The sequence below is a fragment of the Pinus tabuliformis genome, chromosome X (genome assembly GCF_031772625.1).
Source record: "Pinus tabuliformis cultivar Carrire ecotype Pingquan chromosome X, CPIR1, whole genome shotgun sequence".
Taxonomy (NCBI): Eukaryota; Viridiplantae; Streptophyta; class Pinopsida; order Pinales; family Pinaceae; genus Pinus; species Pinus tabuliformis.
Window position 1 is genome coordinate 704817494 of NC_142308.1, and position 23339 is coordinate 704840832.

Below are 23339 nucleotides of genomic sequence, written 5' to 3' on the forward strand. Positions count from 1 at the left end.
TGTGAGGCTTGGGGGATTTTTTACCAAGTCCTTGAATCAGGTCTTTCCTGATGTCAGGGAGGATGAGACCGAGCCTCGCATCCTATTTGGAGCTGGAAGATTCAGGAACAATTTGATGCCAAAATTCCCTGTCTTCAAGTTCTACCTGAGTAGGAAGGGGATCTTTCTTTGGAATTTTAACTCCACAACATGGAAAGATTCAAGAATGGATGATGTTAGCACAATAGAAGTTTCTGCTCAACTTTGACAGATTGAATATTAGTGATTTTGAAAACCTGATTCTGACTAGGGATTTATTCAAAATGAAAACTTATATTCAGATTCTGATTTGGAGAGACTAGGGTTGATGCTTTAATAAACCAATTCATCACTAGGATTCTAAAATGTTGTGTGAGATTTTGTATAAGAAGACCCTTGCACATACATTGAGCGCTAGATAGAATACTTAGATTCAGAGAGTAGATAGATTCAGAGGTTGCAGTGTGTGGTCCTTCTGTATCTCATGCAAACTTCAGGTCTTTGCGGGCTTGTCATTTACCAGGGTTTGCCCGTGAAAGCGCGCTTAGCCAAGAGTGGATTCAGTGGTGGTCATTGATCTGGAAGTGGAAGCATTGAAACTGCTAAACCACTTTTTGTGGCATCATAAGATAGCAAAAGGCTGTTGGCAACGGTTTCAGCAATACTCTCTGTCAATCTTCCAGGGTAATATTCATTGGAGAGCTGCCTTGTTAGGGGATTCTGGTCAACTGTTGCTATCTGTTTTCATGGGGCTTTGGCATTGCTTTCAGAGGTCTGCTTTAAATTCAATCTGGAGGATGAGATGTAAGTGCATTTTCGATAATTGTGATAACCTTGTTTCCTTTTTCCTGAGTATGTGAAGAGGTACGGTCTCAGTTACTAGCCAAAGGTCTTTTTCTCATTAAGGATGCAAAGAAAGCAGATGTACTTGCTTACTCGGATCTTTGTATGTATTTTTCTTTGTTAATATAAAAGATAGAAAGCATCTCCTCCAAAAAAAGTGGCTTTTTCGATAATTGTGATAACCTTGTTTCCTTTTTCCTGAGTATGTGAAGAGGTACGGTCTCAGTTACTAGCCAAAGGTCTTTTTCTTATTAAGGATGCAAAGAAAGCAGATGTACTTGCTTACTCGGATCTTTGTATGTATTTTTCTTTGTTAATATAAAAGATAGAAAGCATCTCCTCCAAAAAAAGTGGCTTTTTATAATGTCTAGCACATTTTAAGTTCTAAAATTCAAAATAATTGAAAGACAGATAAGGTTAACTTTTTGGTAATTGACTTTCTAACATTCTAGAACAAAAATATTGTTGATATGTACTTGAATATCTTCAATATGCTGTAATTATTATGTTTCTATTTACTAATACCGTGTGATTCTTATCAGGCACATGTATATAAATATTCTGGAGAATCCAAAGTTGCAAATATGACTGTAATTAGGAAGACAGGGAAATGTGCAGCATTTCTTGCTAATATCGATAGTCATTCTTCAGCTACTGTACATTTTAATGGAAAGGTGTTTCATCTGCCACCTTGGTCTGTCAGCATATTGCCTGATTGTAAGAATGTGGTATTCAACACTGCAAAGGTGTGTTTCCTTCTGACAAGCTTGTTCATTTCTCTCATTATTTGCTCGTGTTAAAGGCTCAATTGTGCACTGGTCTAGGTGTGTAGACTAACGAAACAGTTTTACATTGACTTTTAGCAGACCATTGCCAAACACTTGCCTAAGACACATTTAAAAAATGCTTGTGATCTCTGTTGAAATATTGTAAATATATCTTTTCTGATTTATCTTTTTTGTATAACTCGCATAGGTCCATCTAAAGTCTGGATCTATCAAGCGCCAAGAGAGATTAAATCTCTCAAGATGCAAACCTCTTATTGAGTGCAAAATGTGAGGAAAGGTTTGCACCTCAAGAGATTTGATTTGTCTTGGTGCTTGATAGGGTTGGAGTTAAGATGGATCTATGCTGGTTTGTAATAATATTATTTATATTTATATAAATTTCTTTGACATATTTTGTATTTTTTTTAATTTAATTTTTTAATGTGATATATATATATATATATATAGAGAGAGAGAGAGTTTTTATATGCTTATTATTTAAATTTAAATATGAAGTTCTGAAATGTAAAAGTTACAAATGTGAATCATTATAAAATGGATCTTAATTTATAGCTACTATTTATAATTTATATATATTTCACATCTCTACATATAGAAATATTCTTATTTTTAATTATATGTTTATTAATTAAATTTATTATGTTTTTATATGTTTCTCAATTATATGTTTTGAAATATCATGGCTACATATATGAAAATTGCAATTAGAGAGAGTTTTTGTATGCTTATTAATTAAATTTAAATATGAAGTTCTGGAAAATATAAAAGTTTCGAATATGAATCATTATAAAATGGATCTTAATTTATCGCTACTATTTATAATTTATATATATTTCACATCTTTACATATAGAAATATTCTTATTTTTGATTATATGTTTATTAATTGAAATTATTATGTTTTATATGTTTGTTAATTATATGTTCTGAAATACCATGGTTACATATATAAATCATTATTATTTTAATTTATTTTAATGTGATATGCATATTATGATTATTTCTATAGGAAAAATTGTTCGTAATTTATTTATAAAAACAAAATTACAATATAACAAATTGAATTGAATCGATTTATTAGTTTTGCTATTTTTTTTGTTTTTTATTTCTTTTTTGGATTGGGTCAACATTATTATTATTGTTCTTCTTTGACCAGATGAATTGGAAAATAGGCTTGTTTTATACTTGCATGACACGGGGTGTAATGTTCCTTGTTTTGGTGTTCCTTATGACATGGTTAAGATGGAATTTCAAAGTTGGGGGTGGATAGTTCACAGGTGCATGTTGGTGTCATCAGTGGGCCCAAGGGCTTTTGGAGGGGTTTGGAGGAGTTTCTATGAGGTCCGATGGTGTTCATTTGGTATATTCCATCATCAGCACAATTTGCTTTTCGTTCCAGTGCATTCCGACAACTTAAAAAAAAACGGAGTTATTATTGGACTTGACTCAATTAATTACGCTTAAGGTGCAATTCCGAGAGGAATACTTGACAGAACACCTTAGTGTAATAGTTCATTGGAACCAGAACGAGAAGATCTACAGGTTGGGATGGTTAGATGTGAGTTGCAGTGACCTGAGGAGACATGGTGGCCAATTTATCCTTTTATCGCATTAAAAATAATATTTTAATTGAAATAAAAGAGGGAAAAGTGCTCTATGATTAAATGATAATAAAATAGGAGTCCATCAGATCTATAAAGGAGGAGGAGGAGGCCATTGGGGGACATCTTGGATTTGATATTTCATATTACTTCTTCTATGAGAGGTTGAAAACCCAGTTCTCTACTTCATTGGGAGCCCCAGGATGGAAACCCTCAGGTGATCTTTGGTTAGAGTGGACGAAAACCCACCTCATCTCTTTGGTGGATTCAGGTAGAGTTCATAGGTGCAGTGATTGATTTCAGTTCAGTTTTGGGAGGGCCGGTGCAACATTGGAGCAGATTTGTCGAGGCCAACTTTTCATCTCAACTATATTGGTTGTATTCGCATGTAACCTAGTTTATCCAATATAATAAAACTGAGAATTTTCTTGATCATTGTGTTATCGGATTGCAATGCTCTATTTGTTTTATTTTACATGGAAATCTTTTGTTAAGTGAATGGTACTTTTATGTGAAGTGTTTTGTTGCAAAATTTTTCCCCATTTGGGACATTACAGTGGTATCAGAGCTAGAGTTCTTGCCAGCCTGAGGGTTTGAAGATCCATTTTGGGAAGGTGCCAATGTCATCATTCTGTTTAATATATATATATATATATATATATATATATATATATATTTGCACTAACTATCCTACTAATTCTTGCTGAGTTTGTTGACAACTTAATAATTGTTCAACAAATCAGTGAGCCAAAGGGCAGTCGATCAAATTACAATAAATTTTGGTGGGGTTGTAGCAGATATGAAATAAAATTTTATGAGCCAATGTTTAATAAAAAAGGTAGTAAGAAATATTGAGTTTTTTAATCAGCAGAGGCCATGTTTAAATTTTTTTGCCGTTGTTCGGCTATGAGGGTCTATGTCAAATGAGTTTTCCCCCCCTTGAGAAGTAAAAATGTAAAAATCATGATGTAAAGTGTCTTGGGGTTTAGAAAAATAATTAAACCCCTCATAAGTCCTAGGTCCTAGGTAATTTTTTTCCAAAGGTTAAGTTCGAGGGTCCAATAATAATAAAAAAATATAAATAATAAAAAATAAAATTAAATAAAATTAAAAAATAAACTAAAAAATAAATAAATAATAAAATAATAATAAGTCAAAGTTTTGAGGAAATAAATGCAAAATTTTAATTTTTTAATATATTAAAATGCATTTAATTTAAAAAATGTGAAATTTCCTCAACATTTAAAATTTCGACGAATGAGATTAAAAGAGATTTTGATTGTCATCGACGGTTGAGATCTCTTTGACATGGATCACTCAAACTAGCCGTTGGAAAATTTTTCTTTAAATAGGGTGTCAGGGGTCATTTGAGATCATTCGATCTGGGAGTCTTGTGCTAAAGAAAGCTCTCTTGTAGTCATTTTTCATGTGCAATAAGAAAGACTTTGGGGTTGAAATCTTGCTGGTGTTACTCTTCCGGAAATGCTGTAAGATGTTTCATTTCTGTGCATCATTTTAATTTTAGTCATTGATGATAGCTTTATGAAGAGTGATTTTAAACACAGGTATCTTGTTTAGTCGCTAGGGTTTGAATGGTAGTTAAATTTCTGAATATGATGGTAGATATCTCCATTAGATCTGGATTTTAGTATCGTTTTCTCCCTCTTTGTTAATGGTTGAATTAAGTTGTGCAGGAAATCATTGATTTTGAGTTTATCGGGCGTTCGGGGAAGTTCTCGGCTGAACCAACCAACTCCCGGATTGCATTTTCTGAAGAGCCCAACTGGTTTTGATCCTGGGCTTATCATTAGAATTTCTGTTGCGGATGCATGAAGTGTTTTCTAAAGCACCTCATATCGAAATTAAAATTTTGAAAATATGTCTGTGGCATACTGTGAATATTGTAATTATTTAGCTGGTTTTAGTGTTTTTTTAGTTTTGTTTCTTACATATATTATTTATGGGTTTTCTGTTTTTGTCATTGCAGGTTGTAGGTTTGAGGATTTTTTTGTTTGTTTGAAGCCAGATCTAGGTCCTGGAGGGTAAGATCTGGCCTCAGAGTCAACTCTTGCAAGGGTTTCTGAAGAAATTTGAGGGTTTGTTCAGGCTATCTGTCTGCTGTTGTCTGGCGTTACATTTTTGCAGGAAAGTTTCGAATTTTTTTTAAAAGGTGAACGTTGTCCAACCCCTCACCTGTGCACTACCAAAACCTGCAAACGAGGGGCAACCCTTCCATTCCACGACTTCTCAATTCACTGTTGATCCTAAATGCATCTTGTAGCAGTCGTCACACTTTCCAGCTACATGAAATCGTTATCTTTTCCTCCTTGCTACGGTTTCAAGCCCATTCCCTCTGCATTCTGCTATCCATCCCTTGGTTGGCCCGCAACCCTTCCTCCTCATTCCCTTCATGCTGCCTCCGTCTACCCATCTCCTTGCCACGAACTCCTGCAACTCAACATGCTGCTTGTTCCTCATGCAGTTCAGAACCTTGCGTCCATTCCTTTAGCTCTCCCATCAAACCCACAATCCCTTTTCTCTCCCACGCTCAGCCTCCTGCGTGACTCGATCTCTCTCACCATCTCCACGCAGCATTGCCGCTGCCTTCATGCAGCCACACATTGCTCACATATTGTTTGCATCCGCCCAACTCATCGCTGCCAAACCGCAGCTCGATTCTTCTTTGCGCTGTCAAGTCGATCCTCCCTCAACGCTGCTATCCAACCTGCAAACACTGCACATCTCCCTCCTCAGCCGATTCATTCATCTCCAAGAAGCTCCTCATCCCGCAGCCTCATCCATCTTCACACTTCCTAACTGCACCCTTGGTCTCCTCTCCGTTTGGGCATTCCTCCCTTCTACGATTTCTCCAAGTCTCGCAATCCCTCTGCCTTGAGGCCCTCCACGGACTTGCAGAACAAAACTAATTCCATCGTTTAGGGTTATGTTTATGATGTATACGTTGGTTGGGTTTTAGGTTAGTTAGGTTTCATTTGATTAATTTTTTTTTAATTTTCTTATGACTTTGAAATTTTATTTTTTGATTAAATTTTCCATAGTTTGGACTTGTCATTTTTCAAATTCGTTTTTGTTTTCTTTTGGTCATTGGTTTGTTTTCATTTTAATTAAAAAAAAAATAATAATAAAAATGAGGAGTTCGATTTTTGGTTTTGTTTCTTTTTCCTTTTTTTTAAAATTTTTATTTTGTTTTATTATGATTTGATTTTGTTTTCATTTAAAAAATCTTAATTTTTTTTTGAAATCTAAAAAATTCATAAAAAAAAAGTATAAATAAAAATTAGCTTTTGTTTATATATATATAGGTTAGGTTTTAGTTTAAGTTTTTTATTTCATTTAGTTTGGGTTTCACAAAAATTTCCAATTTTTATTTTTATTTTTTATTTTTTATTTTTTTTTTAAATTTAGATTTAGATTTTTGTTTATTTTGACTTTAATAAAAATAAAAAAATCATTAAAAGAAAATTTTAAAAATCCTAAAAAATTTTAAATTTTCAAAATTTATAAAAAAATCCTAAACATTTAAAAAAAAAATCATAAAAATTTTGGTGATTAAAGATTTTAAAAACTAAACAAAAGGGATTTGCGCTTTAATGTTAAATTTTTTTTTAATGTCACCTATGGCCCATTAATGTTTTTTTTTTTAGCCTTTCTAATTCATTTTTCAATCGCCTTAAAAGATTTTAAAATTTTCAGTTACCATTAAGCATTATTGCCTAAGGAATAATTAAAATTAAAATTTAAAGTTCCTTTGGTCATTAAATGCATGATTTTCCTATGGTCAAATTACGATAAATGTTTTAAGCTATATTGACTGTTGGAAAAAATTTATTAATTCTAGATCTTGGTCATTAACGATAATTGTTTTAAATCTGGAATCTTTCGCATGTGACAGTGTTGGGCATTTATGTGGATTATCGTCACTTTTTCATCACATATTGAAAATCGATCTGGATAGCTTGTTTTTTTGATGGTTGATTTAAATATCGAAGGCACTGGTCTGAAATTATTTCTATCTTGTGTTTGTGTCTTGTTTTTGCATTTACTCTATCTGATTTAATCATTTAAATCCATCAAGTTATCCATCTTTAAGATCTCCAGGTGCTAATCTTGGTCATTAACGATAATTGTTTTAAATCTAGAATCTTTCGTATGTAAGAGTGTTGGACATTTATGTGGATTATCGTCACTTTTCCATCACATATTGAAAATCGATTTGGATAGTTTGATGGTTGATTTAAATATCGAAGGCACTGGTCTGAAATTATTTCTATCTTGTGGTTGTGTCTTGTTTTGGCATTTACTCTATTTGATTTAATCATTTAAATCCATCAAGTTATCCATCTTTAAAATCTCCAGGTGCTTGTTTGCCTCGCTGTGTCTCCCAACCCAGCTAGTTCTAGTTGGTCTTCCTTTATCCCATAGGGTCTACCCCCCTTAGCCTAGGGAGACGGCTTAAACGGAGAGATAGGGGATTAGGGTGATAGCCCCCAGTTTGAGTGTTGTTGTGGTGCTTAGACACTCTGCGCGACAACACACTGGATGAGGAATTGATGGTGAGGACGGCACTGAATGCAGTTTTCGAGGATTGGGATATTTGTCCGGAGCATATTGGGCAAGACGAGTCTTCCAGATGGGGAAGAACTGTGGGCGGCTCTTCGTCAAGAAGAGATCAGACGACTAACCAAGGTGGGGAGTAGCGGCAAAGGGGTTAGAATCAAGAAGGAGGAAGAAGAGGATGCGGCTCTAGGATCTGCGGGAAAGCAGGAGAAGAGGACGAAGAAGGACCTCTACAAGGTCAAGTGCTTCCATTGTGGGGAACTGGGTCATTTTGCGAACCAGTGTCCTAGGAAGAAGAGTAAGGGAGAGGCTTGGGATTCGAAGGCAGCGCCTGCAAAGGCGGAGAAGGAAGTTGAGGAGGAGGACGATTGTGCCATGAGTTTTCATGTGCTACTTGAGAAGAAGTGGGGAGACATTGAGTTGTAGTCAGGAGGACTATAGGCGATGAGGGGCAGGATCCTTGAGGTACCCAACCTCTTGGATTATACCTTGCTATGGGAGCCTCGAAGAGGAGTAGTAGGACTTGCGGATGTGGGTGAAGCGACAGAGAGTGCTACAGTGCAGGAGTCCTCGGGCAGCGCGAGGCTAGCAGGCTGCAACAGTGCGAGAGGCATGGGAGTGTTGCAATAGTGTAGGATGGCACAAAGAAGTTTGCAACGGTGCGAGATGTAGGGAGTTGTTGCAGTAGCGCAGAGGTCAGTAGAGGGAGCACTTGTTAGCGATAGAGGGAGCTTCAACATCAAGAGTGTTTCTAGCTTGACAAGGATGTCAGAAGTTGGGTGGATTAGTTACTTACTTCTCAGTAACTGAGTTGCAGTGCAGTAGCATGATGAGAGGGGGTTGCAGTGTAGATGCAGTGTTGGGAAGATGGACCAACAACAATATGGATGTAGAGGGAGTTGTTGTACGGATGCAGCAGTGGTAGTGGCAGGGCCATGGGTAGCAATACAGGATGCAGTAGTGTAGAGGATGTTGGGCGGGGAGGCCTAACATTAACACAAGTATCAGTGCCGGATAATCAGAGTGATGCTTAGTGAGGAGTATTACTAGAGCACAGTCCTTGCTAAGAGGGAGTGTTGATTTGGGGTAGCATCGGATGTGCTCTAGCCATGGAAATTGGTGGAGAGGCTAAAGCACATGAGATCTCCAAGACCAGAAATGGTTTGGACAGATTGTACCAGTTTGGGAGATATTAAAATAATTAATATTTTTAATGGAGTTCCTAAGTTTAAACTTAGGAAAAATAAAATATGACTGGGTATTAATATAAAACTGGGTTAGAAGGTTCCAAAAGTCATGGATCAAGCCAAATCTAATCTTAGCGTTGATTAGAGATTTAATCTCAGCTGTTGAAGGACCAACGAGAAAAGTATAAGAAGAGGCTTAAGGGTCAGTTGGAGAATACACCAGAGTGATCAGTGATTCATTTTGCTAGAGTGGGGTTTCTAAGCAAAGTTGAATCAGTGATTAGCGAGGGGCAGTGAGTACGAGGCAGAGAGGCAGGGACAATACTGGGAGACCAACACAGAAGCAGAGAGAGCAAGAGCAGCAATTAGTCCAAGCCACGCAGAGGCCTAGAAAGACTGCGTCATCCACGCAGAGGGCAGAGGGAGTGATGCAGAGGCTCCTAGAGGCTACGCAGTGCCTCAGAGGGCTGACGCAGTGGGTCCTGGGGTTGATGCAAGTCAGCAGGAGGCTGACTCAGAGGCCAAAAGGGCTAGTGCCGAGCTTCAGTTATTTCGGAGAGGGTTTCGTGGGACAGGTTTTCTGAATACCTGTTTTTGAATATAGAGGTATTGCTGCCGTGTATTTTTCTTTGTTGGGTGAACTGGTTTAGGCACCTAGTTGTACTCTGAAAGACTGCATAATAATATAACCCTTAAAATAGCTGCACCAGTTTTCCCGCATTGGGTTTTTCGGGGGACATTGGTCCAAAAATAAGTCCAAAAATAACGGTGTCACTGTGTGCTTGTTTTCTTTCAGTTGATGATCTGTAGATGTTGATACTGTACTTGTGTTTTTTTTCAGTATTTACATGGTAAATAACTTGTTAAGTAATTAAACAAGTAGGAAGAGATAAACCAGATAGTACAAGAATAATTTCTAACGGGTTAAACTTAGAAATTCCAACATGACACAAAGGGTGGGGTTCATTGAATTGGACGATCGAAATTGAATTCAATCAACACCTATAGCTGATTTGTTGAAGTTTATTGATTATTGGTGTGCTTGGTGCGTTGTATAGGAGTCGAGTTGTTGATATTTGAAAAGAGTCCATTGCTGAAACTGCTCATCAAATATTCACAGAAGTTGAGTATTGCAATAGGGACATCCAGATTGTTATCATTTGAGAGCAAAGTCCACGAGATCATTTTTAGTTGACAGAGGATTGTTGCTGAACAAAGGTTTATATATTGCTTGGTACTATTGATTTGAAAGGACCTATAATTTAAAGCCATTCTACTGAAGAATACATTCCAGGTGCTTTACTCTCACCACATACATTGAGGCTGGTCATTTATAATACTATGTATTCTCAAATTTGTAGCTTTCTGTGCACTTATACTATTCAAAATACTATGAATCAGCGGGATAGTTAAAGAGCATTTTGACATTAAATGACTACCGAGTGAACCATTTCCCTTATGCCTGTAGCAACCTATTGAAGAGGCCAAGTTTATAATCTAAGTGTAATAGCCTGTCAAGAAGAGTTCAGAGTCATCTTTTCCTTACCTGTAGCAGCTTATCTCACTATGTTTTTTCCGATCAAAATATCCCGTTCTTGTAGCAGACAATTTCTAGATCAGGACAAAGAGTAGAGGGTGGAATAATTGTTGTCCCATTGCTGAGAGTATTAGAACTGAGCGTGTCTTATCACAAAAAGGTTGAATGCTTGATTTCTGAGTTGTTAGAGATCTATGCATTGAGACAACTATTTAGTCAAGTAATATTGTACTATTGTCAGAGTCATGCATAAGTCAACTTGATGTACTTACCATTCTTCATCTAAAACATGGATCAAAACTTCATGAACTCTCTTAATAAACTAGCAGTAGAAATCAGCAGACCCCTTTCCAAGGGGATACTCACGTTGCTACAGCAAGAGAAACCACAAAAAGAGCATGAGTTGGGACACACGATCTTTAAACTTTGATCAGATTTAAAACACGAGGGTCACATGGAAGGTTCTTTTCTAACTTGATGAACTAGATGCACTCCTTTCCAAAGTGAGCCAGTTAGAAGGGAAGAAACTAATTTGGGCTCTAAAACCTGCTATGCTTGCTCTCATACAACACAAGTTCTTGGAGGAACCTTGTGAAGGGGTTAGAGTTCCAGTTGCATCTTGTCTCAGTAACATCATGAGACTAACCACCCCTATAGATCCTTACATTGAGCAGAGGCTGATTCTAGAGTTTCAGCATTTTCTGAGGAGGGGAACAGCCCCAAATCATTACTTGATTCCAGCAGTAGCAGCAGCACAGCAGTTCTCCGGCAGCTTGGATGCAATTCAGAGAGAGGCCATTTCCTTACCATTCTGAGTGTATTTTTTCACTTGCCTTGTGCAAGTCGAGGTGCTATCTTTCTGATCACCTCTTGTACTCTTTCCATTACTCAGTATAATAAAATGGCTTAGCATTTCTCTCTGCGTTTCTCGAGTATCTGCTTATATTCCATGTATGCATTATTGTATGTGCACTACTGTTATTTTTTTTGTCCATCTTTGGTTGGAGTTTGCTTGTGTTTGAGGGATACCCCTGATAAGAGATATTACAAATTGACCCTCAAGCCTCCTCTTATACTCTTCCTGTTGGTCCTTCAACGGCTGAGATTACATCTCTAATCAGCGGCTAAGATTAGATTTGGCTTGATTCATGTCTTTTGGAACATTCTAACCCAGTTTTATATTAATACCCATTAATATTTTATTTTTCCGAAGTTTAGACTTATGAACTACATTAAAAATATTAATTATTTTAATATCTCTTTAACCGGGTAGAATCTGCTCAAACCATTTCTGGGTCTTGGAGATGTCATGTGCTTTAGCCTCTCCACCAATTTTCATGGTTAAAGCACATTCGATGCTACCCCAAATCAACGCTTGTTTATTCCTTAACAAGTTATTTAACCATATAAACTTTGAAAATAAACACAAATGCAGTCTCAACTCATATATAGGTCATCAACTGAAATAATAGACAAACACACAAGGGACACTGTTATTTTTGGACAATTGTCCTCGGAAAACCTCAACTTGGGAAAACTAGTGCAGCAGTTCTGAGGGTTTTATTATTAAACAACTTTCTTGAGTACAACTGGTTCACCCAACAAAGATTTCTATTTGGCAGTAATACCTCTCTTCGGAGGCAGATTTTCAGCAAGTTTGCCCCTGAGGGTTTTATTAGTAAACAAATTTCCTGAGTACAACTAGGGTGTCAAACTAGTTCACCCAACAAAGATTTCTATTTTGTAGTAATACCTCTCTTCAGAGGCAGATATTCAACAAGTCTGCCCCTCGAAAATCCTTCCAACACTTCTCCAAGGCTCTGCGTCAGCCCTGCTACCCTCTATGTAGCTCTGGAACCCCCTATGTCAACCCTCTACCTCTTTGCGTCAGCTCTCTGGCCCTCTGCCTCACCCACGTAGGTCTTGCTGGCCTCTGCTCAGTCTCTCTAGCCTTTTGTGTGGCTCTTGCTGGCTCTGCGTAGCCTCCTCAATCATTGTGCTGGCCCTCTGGCACTATCTCTGCCTTTCTACTATGTACTCGCTGCCCCTCGCTGCAACTCATATCACTTGTTCAAATTTTCTCAACAAACCCGCTCTAGAAAATCAAACTGACTGGTCAATCTTGGTGTATCTCCAACTGACCCTCAAGCCTCCTCTTATACTTTTCCTGTTGAGTCTTCAACGGCCGAGATTAAGTCTCTAATCAACGGCTAAGGTTAGATTTGGCTTGATCCATGTCATTTAGAACATTCTCACCCAGTTTTATATTAATACCCATTAATATTTTAATTTTCCTAAGTTTAGGAACTCCACTAAAAATATTAATTATTTTAATATCTCTCTAGCCAGGTGGAATTTCGCCAAACCATTTCTGGGTCTTGGAGATCTTACGTGCTTTAGCCTCTCCACCAATTTGCATGGCTAGAGCACATTCGATGCTACCCCAAATCAACACTCCCTCTTAGTGAAGAATGTGCTTTAGTAATGCTCCATCACTGACTATAACACTGATCCTCCAGCACTGGTAACTATGCTGATGTTTGGCATGATACCCAACATCCATTGCACTGTTGCTTCCTGTACTGCTGCCCATGGCTCTGCCACTGCCACTGCTACATCTGTATTGCAGCTCCCTCTCAACATGCTGCCCATAGCACTACCACTACTAACTGCTGCATTGCAACTCAGTTACCGAGAAGTAAGTAACTGATCTACCCAACTTCTGACATCCTTGTTAGTCCGGAAACCTCTTGATGCTGAAGCTACCTCTGCTGCTATTCTGTGCTCCCTCTGCTGCCTCTGCGTTGCTGCAAACTCCACTATGCCTCTCGCACTGCTGCAAACACCTTAGTGCTTCTCGCACTGCTGCAACCCCCACTGCGTTGCTACAGACCCCTGCACTCTAGCATTGCCTTGTCGCTTCATCACATCTTGCTTCTATCGACATCCGTCATCCTGCTACTGTCATTCGGGGCTCTCGTAGCCAAATATGATCCAAGAGTTTGGGTACCTCAAGGATCCTGCCCCTTATCTTCTGTAGTCCTCCTGACTACAGCTCAATGTCTCCCCACCTCTTCTCTAGAGGTGCATGAGCACTCATGGCATAGTCGTCATCTGTCTCGACCTCTTTCTCCGACTTAGCTAGAGCTCACTTGGAGTCAGAAGCCTCTCGCTTATTCTTCTTCCTGGGACACTAGGTTGCATAATGACCCAGCTCCCTACAATGGAAGAACTTCACCTTGAAGATGTCCTTCTTCTTCCTCTTCCCTTGCTGTCCCACAGATGTCAGAGCCGCATCCTCGTCCTCCTCTTTCTTGATTCGACCTCCTTTGCTACTACTTCCCGCCTTGGTCAACCGTCTGATCTCTTTTTGGCGAAGAGATGCCCACATCTCTTCCCATCCTGGAAGATCAGCGCTGCCCAAAATGCTTTGGACAAATGTCTCCTAGTCCTTGGAGACTGCATTCAAGGCAGTGCTCACCATGAACTCCTAATCTGGTGTGGCCCCTATGGAAGTAAGTTGGTCTCAAATCTCTTGCAACCTGCTGAGGTATAGATCTATCTGCTCCCCCTTCTGCATCTGATACAACAACAACTGATTCTCCAACAACATCTTCCTCTGCACGGATGTGCCCTAATACAATGTCGTCAAGGTATCCCACATCTCCTTTGTCGTGTTCTTCTCGTCAATATATGTTATTACATGATCCGCGACCCCATCAAGGATTATGCACTTTGCCTTCGCCATTGCATCCTCATACTTTTCATTATCAGCTGGGTCAACTGGGATAGCCACGGTTCTCAAGGCGAAGCCCTTGATGCGATGTCTATCCAGAACAGAGAAGATCTTGGCCTTCTAGATGACAAAGTTAGAGGCCCCGTCCAACCTGTCCTGATCCCTTAGTCCATTCATTGCCATCTCTGCTCTTCTATTGGACTCGCTCTGAGTCTCAACTTCCCTCCTGGAAGTTCTCTCCTAGACTCCCTCTGAGTCTCGATTTCCCTGCTGGAAATATTCCCGCCAACTGTCGATCCGCTCCTTTTCGATCCTCTTTGCAACTGCAACTCGAATCTAGATTTCTTGGCTAGAAATCCCTCAAGGCAGCGGCTCCCTCTACCTTGGTTCTGTCCCGTTAGGTACTGTTCTACTTTGACAACAATAGCACCCCACCAGCTTCCCAACCCACAATCTGCCCATAGCTCCTTAGGCCCTAGCAGCTGAAGAAATTGAGCCTCTTAGCTTTGCGCAATCCCGACAAGACTGAATTGCTCCTCTGGTCAACTGCGTCAAGCCTACCTGGCTGAGTAGGGTGACGTAGCTTTTCGTGAGCCTCTTCTGCCTCTCTTTGCCTCTGCACTGGTCCTCTCTCTGGCTCAAAATGATGACACAGGCCCTCTGCGTCACTCCTACTCTGCTGCTTTCTGCTTAGGAGCAATTCTGTCTCTTGGGACAGTTGCTAATGCCGCAAATACTTCTGATTGCGCTGGTGCCTTCGGTCCTCCTGTGATCTGCAATGCTTTGATACCATGTTGGAATTTCTAAGTCTAACATGTCAAAAATTCTTCCTGCATTATCTGGTTTATTTCACCTACTTGTTTATTCCTTATCAAGTTATTTAACCATATAAATACTACAAATAAACACAAATGCAATCTCAACTCATATACAGATGATCAACTGAAATAATAGACAAACACACAAGGGACACTGTTATTTTTGGACAACTGTCCTCGAAAAAACTCAACTTGGGAAAACCAGTGTAGCAGTTCTGAGGGTTTTATTATTAAGCAGCTTTCTTGAGTACAACTAGGGTGCCAAACTAGTTCACCTAACAAAGATTTCTATCTGGCAGTAATACCTCTCTTTGGAGGCAGATATTTAGCAAGTCTACCCGACTAAAATCCTTCCAGTACTTCTCCAAGGCTCTGTGTCAGCCCTGCTAGCCTTTGCGTAGCTATGGAACCCCCTGCATTAGCCCTCTGCCTCTCTGCGTCAGCTCTCTGGTCCTCTGCGTCACCCACGCAGGCCCTGCTAGCCTCTACGCAGTCTCTTTGGCCTTCTGCGTGGCTCCTGTTGACTCTGTGTAGCCTCCTCAATCACTGTGCTGACCCTTTGGCACTATCTTTGCCTCTCTGCTATGTACTCATTGCCCCTTGTTGTAACTCAGATCACTTGTTCGAATTTTCTTAGCAAACCCTGCTCTAGAAAATCGAATTGATTGATCAATCTTGGTGTATCTCCAACTAACTCTCAAACCTCCTCTTATACTTTTCCTGTTGAGTCTTCAACGGCCGAGATTAAGTCTCTAATCAACGATTAAGATTAGATTTGGCTTGATCCATGTCATTTAGAACATTGTAACCTAGTTTTATATTAATACCCATTAATATTTTAATTTTCCTAAGTTTAGGCTTAGGAACTCCATTAAAATATTAATTATTTTAATATCTCTCTAATCGGGTGGAATTTCACCAAACTATTTCTGGGTCTTGGAGATCTCATGCGCTTTAGCCTCTCCACCAATTTTCATGGTTAGAGCATATCCGATGCTACCCCAAATCAACAAGCAACATAGAGGCAACGCGTTGGGTTTTCAGTACAATTCACTTCAAAGGCCCATTGGCGGGGTCTATAGCATTATCAATTCATCCTTATGTGTTAGATTGAGGGAGATCGAGTTGTCTAGACGTACCCAAGGGGGTGGACAGGTTAGCAGGATTGAGCTGAGCATAATACCATATTAGCTTGGAGGGCTTGTTCCTTCCACAAAGGATTACACATTCGATCTCTCCCTTGGGATTGGACGGTGAGAGGTACTGAGCTGGTACTCGATGGAGCAGGTTAGGCTGTTGGATACATCCATGGCCACTTGTCAGCAGAGGCCATGGATTACCAGAGGCACTTGTGGGCTGGACTGTTTTTGGGATCCAGGTGGGATTTTCTATCACATCATAGAGCTGGTAGGTGATGGTAGTAACTATGTGATGGACTTGATGCTTGAGCGCACCCACATTTTCAGATCTCTCTCAGAGCTCCAGTCAGCACTAGTGACAGGATGGTTTGACAGGCGAACGAACAGATTTCATGAGTTGTCTTGGCATATTGACGGTGCAGGGAGTCACAGGGTGACTAGCTTATTGTGGTAGGCGCTGGTAGGAGGAGGTGGCACCGACAAGCTATTAGACAGGGCATGGTATGGAGAGATTGCTCCCTTACTAGCATATGGGACGCAAGGACTATTGAGGATAGGCACAGTAGCGTCATTTCTGTTAGCATATGGGGAGTCGGGCCACTCAGGTCTTTCAGAGTAGATGGGGGGATGTAGCCCACATCATGGAGGGTGTACTAGCATAGAGGTGGATATTTTGGCCCATGCAGGATACTGTATGTTACAGGGTGGTACAACTATGGGCTGTGGTACACAGGACTACACAAAATTATGTCATAGGGCCCATTGTTATGTAGAGGGATGCAGTCTGATGCATACAGGCCCAATGTTAGGCCATGACATCCAGTGGTGTTCAGGGCTATGGAGCGAGGAGCAGGGGCTGGTAGAGGAGCATGGAGATGCAGGGTGGTGTTTCATAGTATGTTGGACTGCGTTGTGGAGTGGGAGTGCCTCACATCACATTGAGTACATGCGGGGAGTGACAGGTACAGTGACACAAGTGGGACACAAGCCAATATAGGATGGCATAGCCGTAGCTGAGGGTATCTAGTGGGGTACAGGGTTAGGTTGCGGTGTACAATGGCATATCCAGTACTGGGATGATCGGTGGTATGCAGGGGTGTATAGTACCGCACAATGAGGTCTTCGAGTGTTGCCTCTAGGGAGACCCACGGGCAGAAACATCGGGCGTACCTTTGGGCATAGTTCACCCAGGATCGATTGGGACACAGATGAGCGATACTTGATGGTATCCGTGGGGACTCACATGCCTGACCCTCTTTTGCATCCCTCACAGGCAAAGTCGATTTTGTTGTTGAATTTCTGCACTCTGGGCATGAGTAGCGGAGGACGAGGAGCTCACCCGAGATATTTGGGTGACACTCAGTGCACTAGGGGGGAGACTTTTCAGCATTGGCATTGGGTTGGTGCGTCAGTTGACAACTATAGGTTGGGGGATGAGGTGATCATCTACAGGGGTGGCATATCGAGGGAGACATGTGTCACTCTTTTCTTAGGGCATGTTGGGACCATGCATGAGCAGAGGATATCGGGTACGACTGAGGTAGTTTCCCAGTCTGTGTCCTGGCTCCAGACCTTATATTTGCACATTATCGAGAGGATGGATGGCAGACCCAAGGGGGATGGTTGGTAGGGACAGGAGGGATCCACATACCCTGAGTCGATTACGAGTATTGGATACCCATCTTTTGGTTGCATTTAGGGGGTAGCTCCTAGGCACACGTGGTTTCCAACGATCATCAATACTACACAGTGGTAGTCATAGGGCAGATTAGCATGCATTAGATTAGCCCATGATATATGGAGCCTATATAGTGATCACATGCAGGGACTAGAGACGAGGGCCAGAGGGATATCATCAGTTGACACGATTGTGCCACAACAGTCTGGCTATGGAATGCAGGGATTCAGTTGATCGATAGATCACTCGTGATGAGTGAAGTCGTGGCAGAGAGTGATATAGTTCGCTCTTTGGATGACACATGGGGTTTCACAGAGGGTTTCATCATATCGGCAGGTAGACATTCTTTGTTGCTGCATAGGTTCGGAGTTAGATTTGGATGGGTAGGCCTTGGTGCCATGGAGATGCCCAGGTAGGATGTGTCTCGCCTCTTTCAGTACTCCACCATCGAGTTCCTAGAGGGGAGGATACTGACTGCGCACGATGGGGAGTTTGACATAGTCAGAGTAGTGTAGCGTCAACATGGTAGCACCACTCTGGGACTAGTAGGGAACTAGGGCATCGCAACTCTCCACAACTCAATAACCTTTAGGGATGTGCTGACTACTGCAGGGGGAGATCATACAGATCTTCCATTGGGCTTTAGCGAGTCACTGATGGAGCAAGGGACTTCTGGTACTTCCACCGGGCAAGATAGTGAGTGGAGCGAGGGGAGCTTCATGTTGGATAGGATTGCTTGGGATCCTATTATTGAAGGATTCTTTCATATCAGTACGGTGTTGAGGTTAGGCACAATGCAGTGACAGTGGGGAGCAATAGTTAGAGAGGATGCTTGCTCAGGCATTGCTTGAGGACAAGCGATTTTTGGTGCATTGGAGGAGGTTACCGGATGAGGATGCTATCTGGGAGGGTGAGCACATTTTGGAGCACCCAGCTTTGAGGTTGCTTGAGGGCAAGCAACATTTTGGAGGGGAGCATTGTCATGTCCCTTAAACACATTTGTAACTGGGTGTTTCCACACATTTTTGCATTATTTTGGCTAAGGGAAAGAACCTAGTTTTTTTGAATTAGGGACTTATGAGGAAATTCGACTTAATTTGATTGCTAGTGGAAGGTGGGGGCCACCCACGTCAGAATTCGAACTAGGCCATTCAACTGGCTTGGAGGGAATTCAAAGTGTTGGATGGAGGGGCTCACATGAGGCAAGGAAGGCCCACAAAGATAAAAGGAGGAGAGAGCTCTCATTTGGGATTATTCTTACACCTTGCAATCGAAATTACTTTATTGTTCGCTCTGCTATTTAGCTGAGTCAACCAATTGTTTAGCCACAAATCTCTCGCTAATCTCTCAAGCGAGAGATTCAATCTCTACTTCGGGGGACCATCCGTGCCTGCCCTAAGAGGCAATTCCATAAGTATTTTAGGAGTTCTGAGAGTGTGTTATAGCACTACCATTAAGCCAAAAAAGGGAGTGCGTATTTCAGGTTAGCTAGAGAATACACAAGGGGAGTTTGGAGATGTCAGTGATCAAGCATTTGCAGGGAGAGTTAGAAGATTGGGAGAGCAGCAAAGGGCCAACGTTTCTTGTGAGTTTTGGAGCCAGCAAAGCTCGCATCCTAAGAGTTCGAATTACTGGGCTTGGGGACAGCGCAAAGGGCCAGTCCAACAATTTCTTGGAGCTAAGGAGTAGGTCCCATAGGCCGGAAGTGTTGATTTGGGGTAGCATCAGATGTGCTCCAACCATGAAATTTGGTGGAGAGGTTAGGGCACATGAGATCTCCAATACCCAAAAATGGTTTGGACAGATTCTAAAAGATCAGGAGATGTTAAAATAATTAATATTTTTAATGAAGTCCCTAAGTCTAAACTTAAGGAAAATAAAATATCAATGTGTATTAATATGAATCTGTGTTAGAATTGTCCAAAAGACATGGATCAAGCCATATCTAATCTTAGCCGTTGATTAGGGACTTAATATCGGCCATTGAGATGTCAACAGGAAAAGTATAAGAGGAGGCTTGAGGGTCACTTGGAGAGTACACCAGATAATCAGTCATTCTATTCTCTAGAGCGGGGTTTGCTAAGAGAGATAGAATTAGTGATCGGGAGAGCAGCTGAGGGGCATTGAGTACAGAGAAATAGAGAAGACAGAGATTGTGCTGGGAGAGCAGCGCAGTAGCCAAGGAGGGTGACGCAAAGCCAGCAAGGGCTCATGCAGAGGCAACCAAGTGCTCGCAGAGCACCAGAAGGGCAGCGTAGCTGATGCAGAGGCTCCCAGAGCTGACGCAAGCCTAGAAAGGCGGACGCAGGGCCAATGTGAGACAAAGAGGGGCTGACGCAGTCCAGTTTGGGCAGATGCTGTGGTTGCAGAGCAGTTTTGTGCTGAGGAGCTGCCGGAAGGATTTTCTGGGGTTTTAGCTAGGAGATTTCTCTCAAACTGTGAGGCATAATTGCTAAGGAAATTCTCTATTGGGTAGGCCAGTTTTGGCACCCAGATTGTACTCTGATATTGCTTAATAAGAAAACCCTCAAATAGCTGCATTGGTTTTCCCGCATTGGGTTTTTCCGGGGACGTTGCTCCAAAAATAATGGTGTCATGTGGTGTGTTTGTTCTTGTTTCTTTTAGTTGCTGATCTGTAATATGTTGAGCATGCACCGATGTTTATTTTCAGTGTTTACTTTGTAAATAACTTGTTAAAGGAAAATAACAAGTAGGTAGGAATAAATCAGATAAAGCGCATGGAGGGTTTCTAAGTAAGTAAAATTAGAAACTTCAACAGGAAGCCCATCCGGGTAATCAGGGGATTGACAACAGAGGTCAGCCTAGCACTTTGGGTCGATTTCCAGGAGGCTTTACAGGGAGATTCCAGCAGGTCGAGTTTTGTAGTTGCAGTTGAAGCTGGGCTCCAAGGGGGTTGAATTTCAGAAGTCTAATCCAGCCAAATTCCTTCATGGGTTTTTCTAGGTTTTTTGAGAGAAGTCTGTGGTTAAAATTTCAGAATTTTTTGAATGCTATTCGGGCCTGAAATCCCAATTCTTATAATAGGGCGAATTGCTAGTTAGTTGGGGAATTCACACCATTTTGTGTGTTCGACTTTGGCTTGGAGATAGGCCAAACCCTTTCTCGTTTTTTGTGGGTTTTGGTCAAGGAGTTTGAGGTTAAATTTGTAGCATTTTCTGAGCATCAGAAGTGGAGTTTCTTGAAGTCCCTTTCCAGCCTGTTGTCGCGCAAACTGACACGACAACGCTCAGACCGGGGGCTGTCACTTTGATCCCCGGTCTCTCCGTTTAAGCCTGCCTCCCACGGCTAAGGGGGGTAGACCCTGAGGAAAGATGAAGGCCAACTGCCAGACAGTTGGACCGGGAGACGAGATGCACGATTGAGATAAGCACTAAAATGGTTTTATTGATTTGATAGACCAGTGCCTAAAGAGACCTAAATGATCACTAGCTAGATGGTATAAGCACATGAAACACGGACAGCAATCATCAGATACAGAGAACAATAAAACCGCAACGCTCCTCAAATAACGATATCCAGCAAACTAAGAGAAATAAATTGCTTTAAACAACAGTGAAACCAGACATTTGTTTTGCTCAGATCTCAGCGTGAAAGATAGGCAGAGATAAGCAATTGAAGATGGTAAAAGTAATTTTCCACAACAAAGAAATTTTTATGCTTTTTTTTTTTTTAGAATTTTTTTATAACCAAATTAAAGTCAAAATTTAAAATCTAACCGAAGTAAAAAAAAAAAATTTAATTAAAATCTAAGCATACGTGACTAATTAAAATCAACTAGACTAAATGAACTAAACTAACTAATAAGAAATCTAAATGAACTAAACTATGACTAAAACCTAAACGACATAACAAAGGAAATTACATAAAAAAAATGACAACTACGCGGGCACCCATTCTTATACGTGAGAATTGAAACAAGCTGAACCGTAAATTTTATTATGAAAATTTCACAAGCTGTAACCTATCTTATGGTTATGCAAAAGGAAAAAGGCGTATATCCTTTCACCGGCAGACCAATGGAAATGCGAGTTTCGAAGCCGGAAATGTGACTACGCTCAGCCAGAAAAACACAGGTATGAAAACGACAGTCGAACCAGCACACAGAAATGGATAACGCAGCAAGAGCTTCTCTGACAGGAGCAAGGTTTCGATTTTGCTGGTGTTTAGAGCAGAGGGATGGCGTGAGGAAATGACAGTCGGACCAGCATGCGGGGATGGAGGCCAGAGGGAAATCGAATAAATGGAAGTCGGATTACCTGCTGACGATGCTTAGATCTGCAAATCAAATGCGTAGGTGTACAGTGACAACGTGAAACCGGTTTGAAGATTGCCCAATTTGATATACGCAGAAGCCTGGACGGATTGGATGGCAGACGGTAAGAGCATATACACAGTCGGAAAGAGAATTACGTGACGGCTTTTGAGAGCGAGAATGAATTTTTTTTTAAAAGGGGAGAACGCTGGAGCGTAAATCCGGGTTTGAAATTATACTATGGAATCGAAAACTCACAATTACGCTTCAAAGAGTTACGCAGACCAGTGAGCAGTGCATACTTTTCAAAGGGATTATTATGATTATTTTTTTTTTTTTTTTTTTTTTTTTTTTTTAAAAATGGCGTGAAAGGAAATGGGTAGCACGAGATTTCTCAATGGCAGCGATGGACAGAAGGGTACTCACCTGAAACGCAAAATTTTCACCTGTTGCTGCTCTTGCACGAGAACGAGTGGGCCTTGTCTCAGTCGCTGATGAATGGAAATCGATTTCAAAGATGACCTTGCCTTGGTTGCCTTGGTTCGCAGATATCTCATCCAGATTTTGACGATATTGCTGGTGCTGTAACCTGCAAAACTGAGAACGGAATTTGGCGGACATACACAAACATTTGCAGTAATACCCTCACAAATTTGCCCAAAATCACAAAAAACTTACAGCTCTGGTACAGCTAGATTTGACAATGATTGCAGTAACATTTTCAAGATATCAAACATTTGAACTTTACTGTGAAAATAAAGAAAATCCCTCATGTAAAACAGGAAATAAACCCTAAAAGATTAACCCAGGGCACAAATAGCTGGGCTCTGCACAGAAAAACTTGTGGGAGTCGGCTGGTTCAGCCCAGAACTTCCCCAAACGCCCACAAATAACCTTCACCTAAAAGTTTCCTGCACACCTCAAGCAAGCATCAGCAAAAAAAGGGCAAGAAATGCTGCTAGATTTCAAGAGAAAATGGAGATACCTGCCATTTTCCAGAAACCCTACAACATTCAAACCCTAGCACGTGAGCAAGGTACCTGTACTCACAATGCTCTAAAAAAAACAGCGATTTTAACTGCTGAAAACTGAAATATGCAGAAAAGCAAAAATCTCACAGCAAATCCCAGAGAGTAACACTAGC

General features: G+C 40.8%; 1 protein-coding gene across 1 annotated transcript in view; it reads left to right on the forward strand.

Annotated features, from left to right (window-relative positions):
- The window catches only part of BGAL9 (beta galactosidase 9), a 474420-nt gene that overhangs the window by 118518 nt on the left and 332563 nt on the right, over positions 1–23339 (forward strand). The window contains exon 11 of the mRNA XM_089453307.1: positions 1404–1607. Within this exon, the coding sequence (XP_089309433.1) occupies positions 1404–1607 (204 nt within the window). The remainder of the gene's footprint in view (positions 1–1403; positions 1608–23339) is intronic.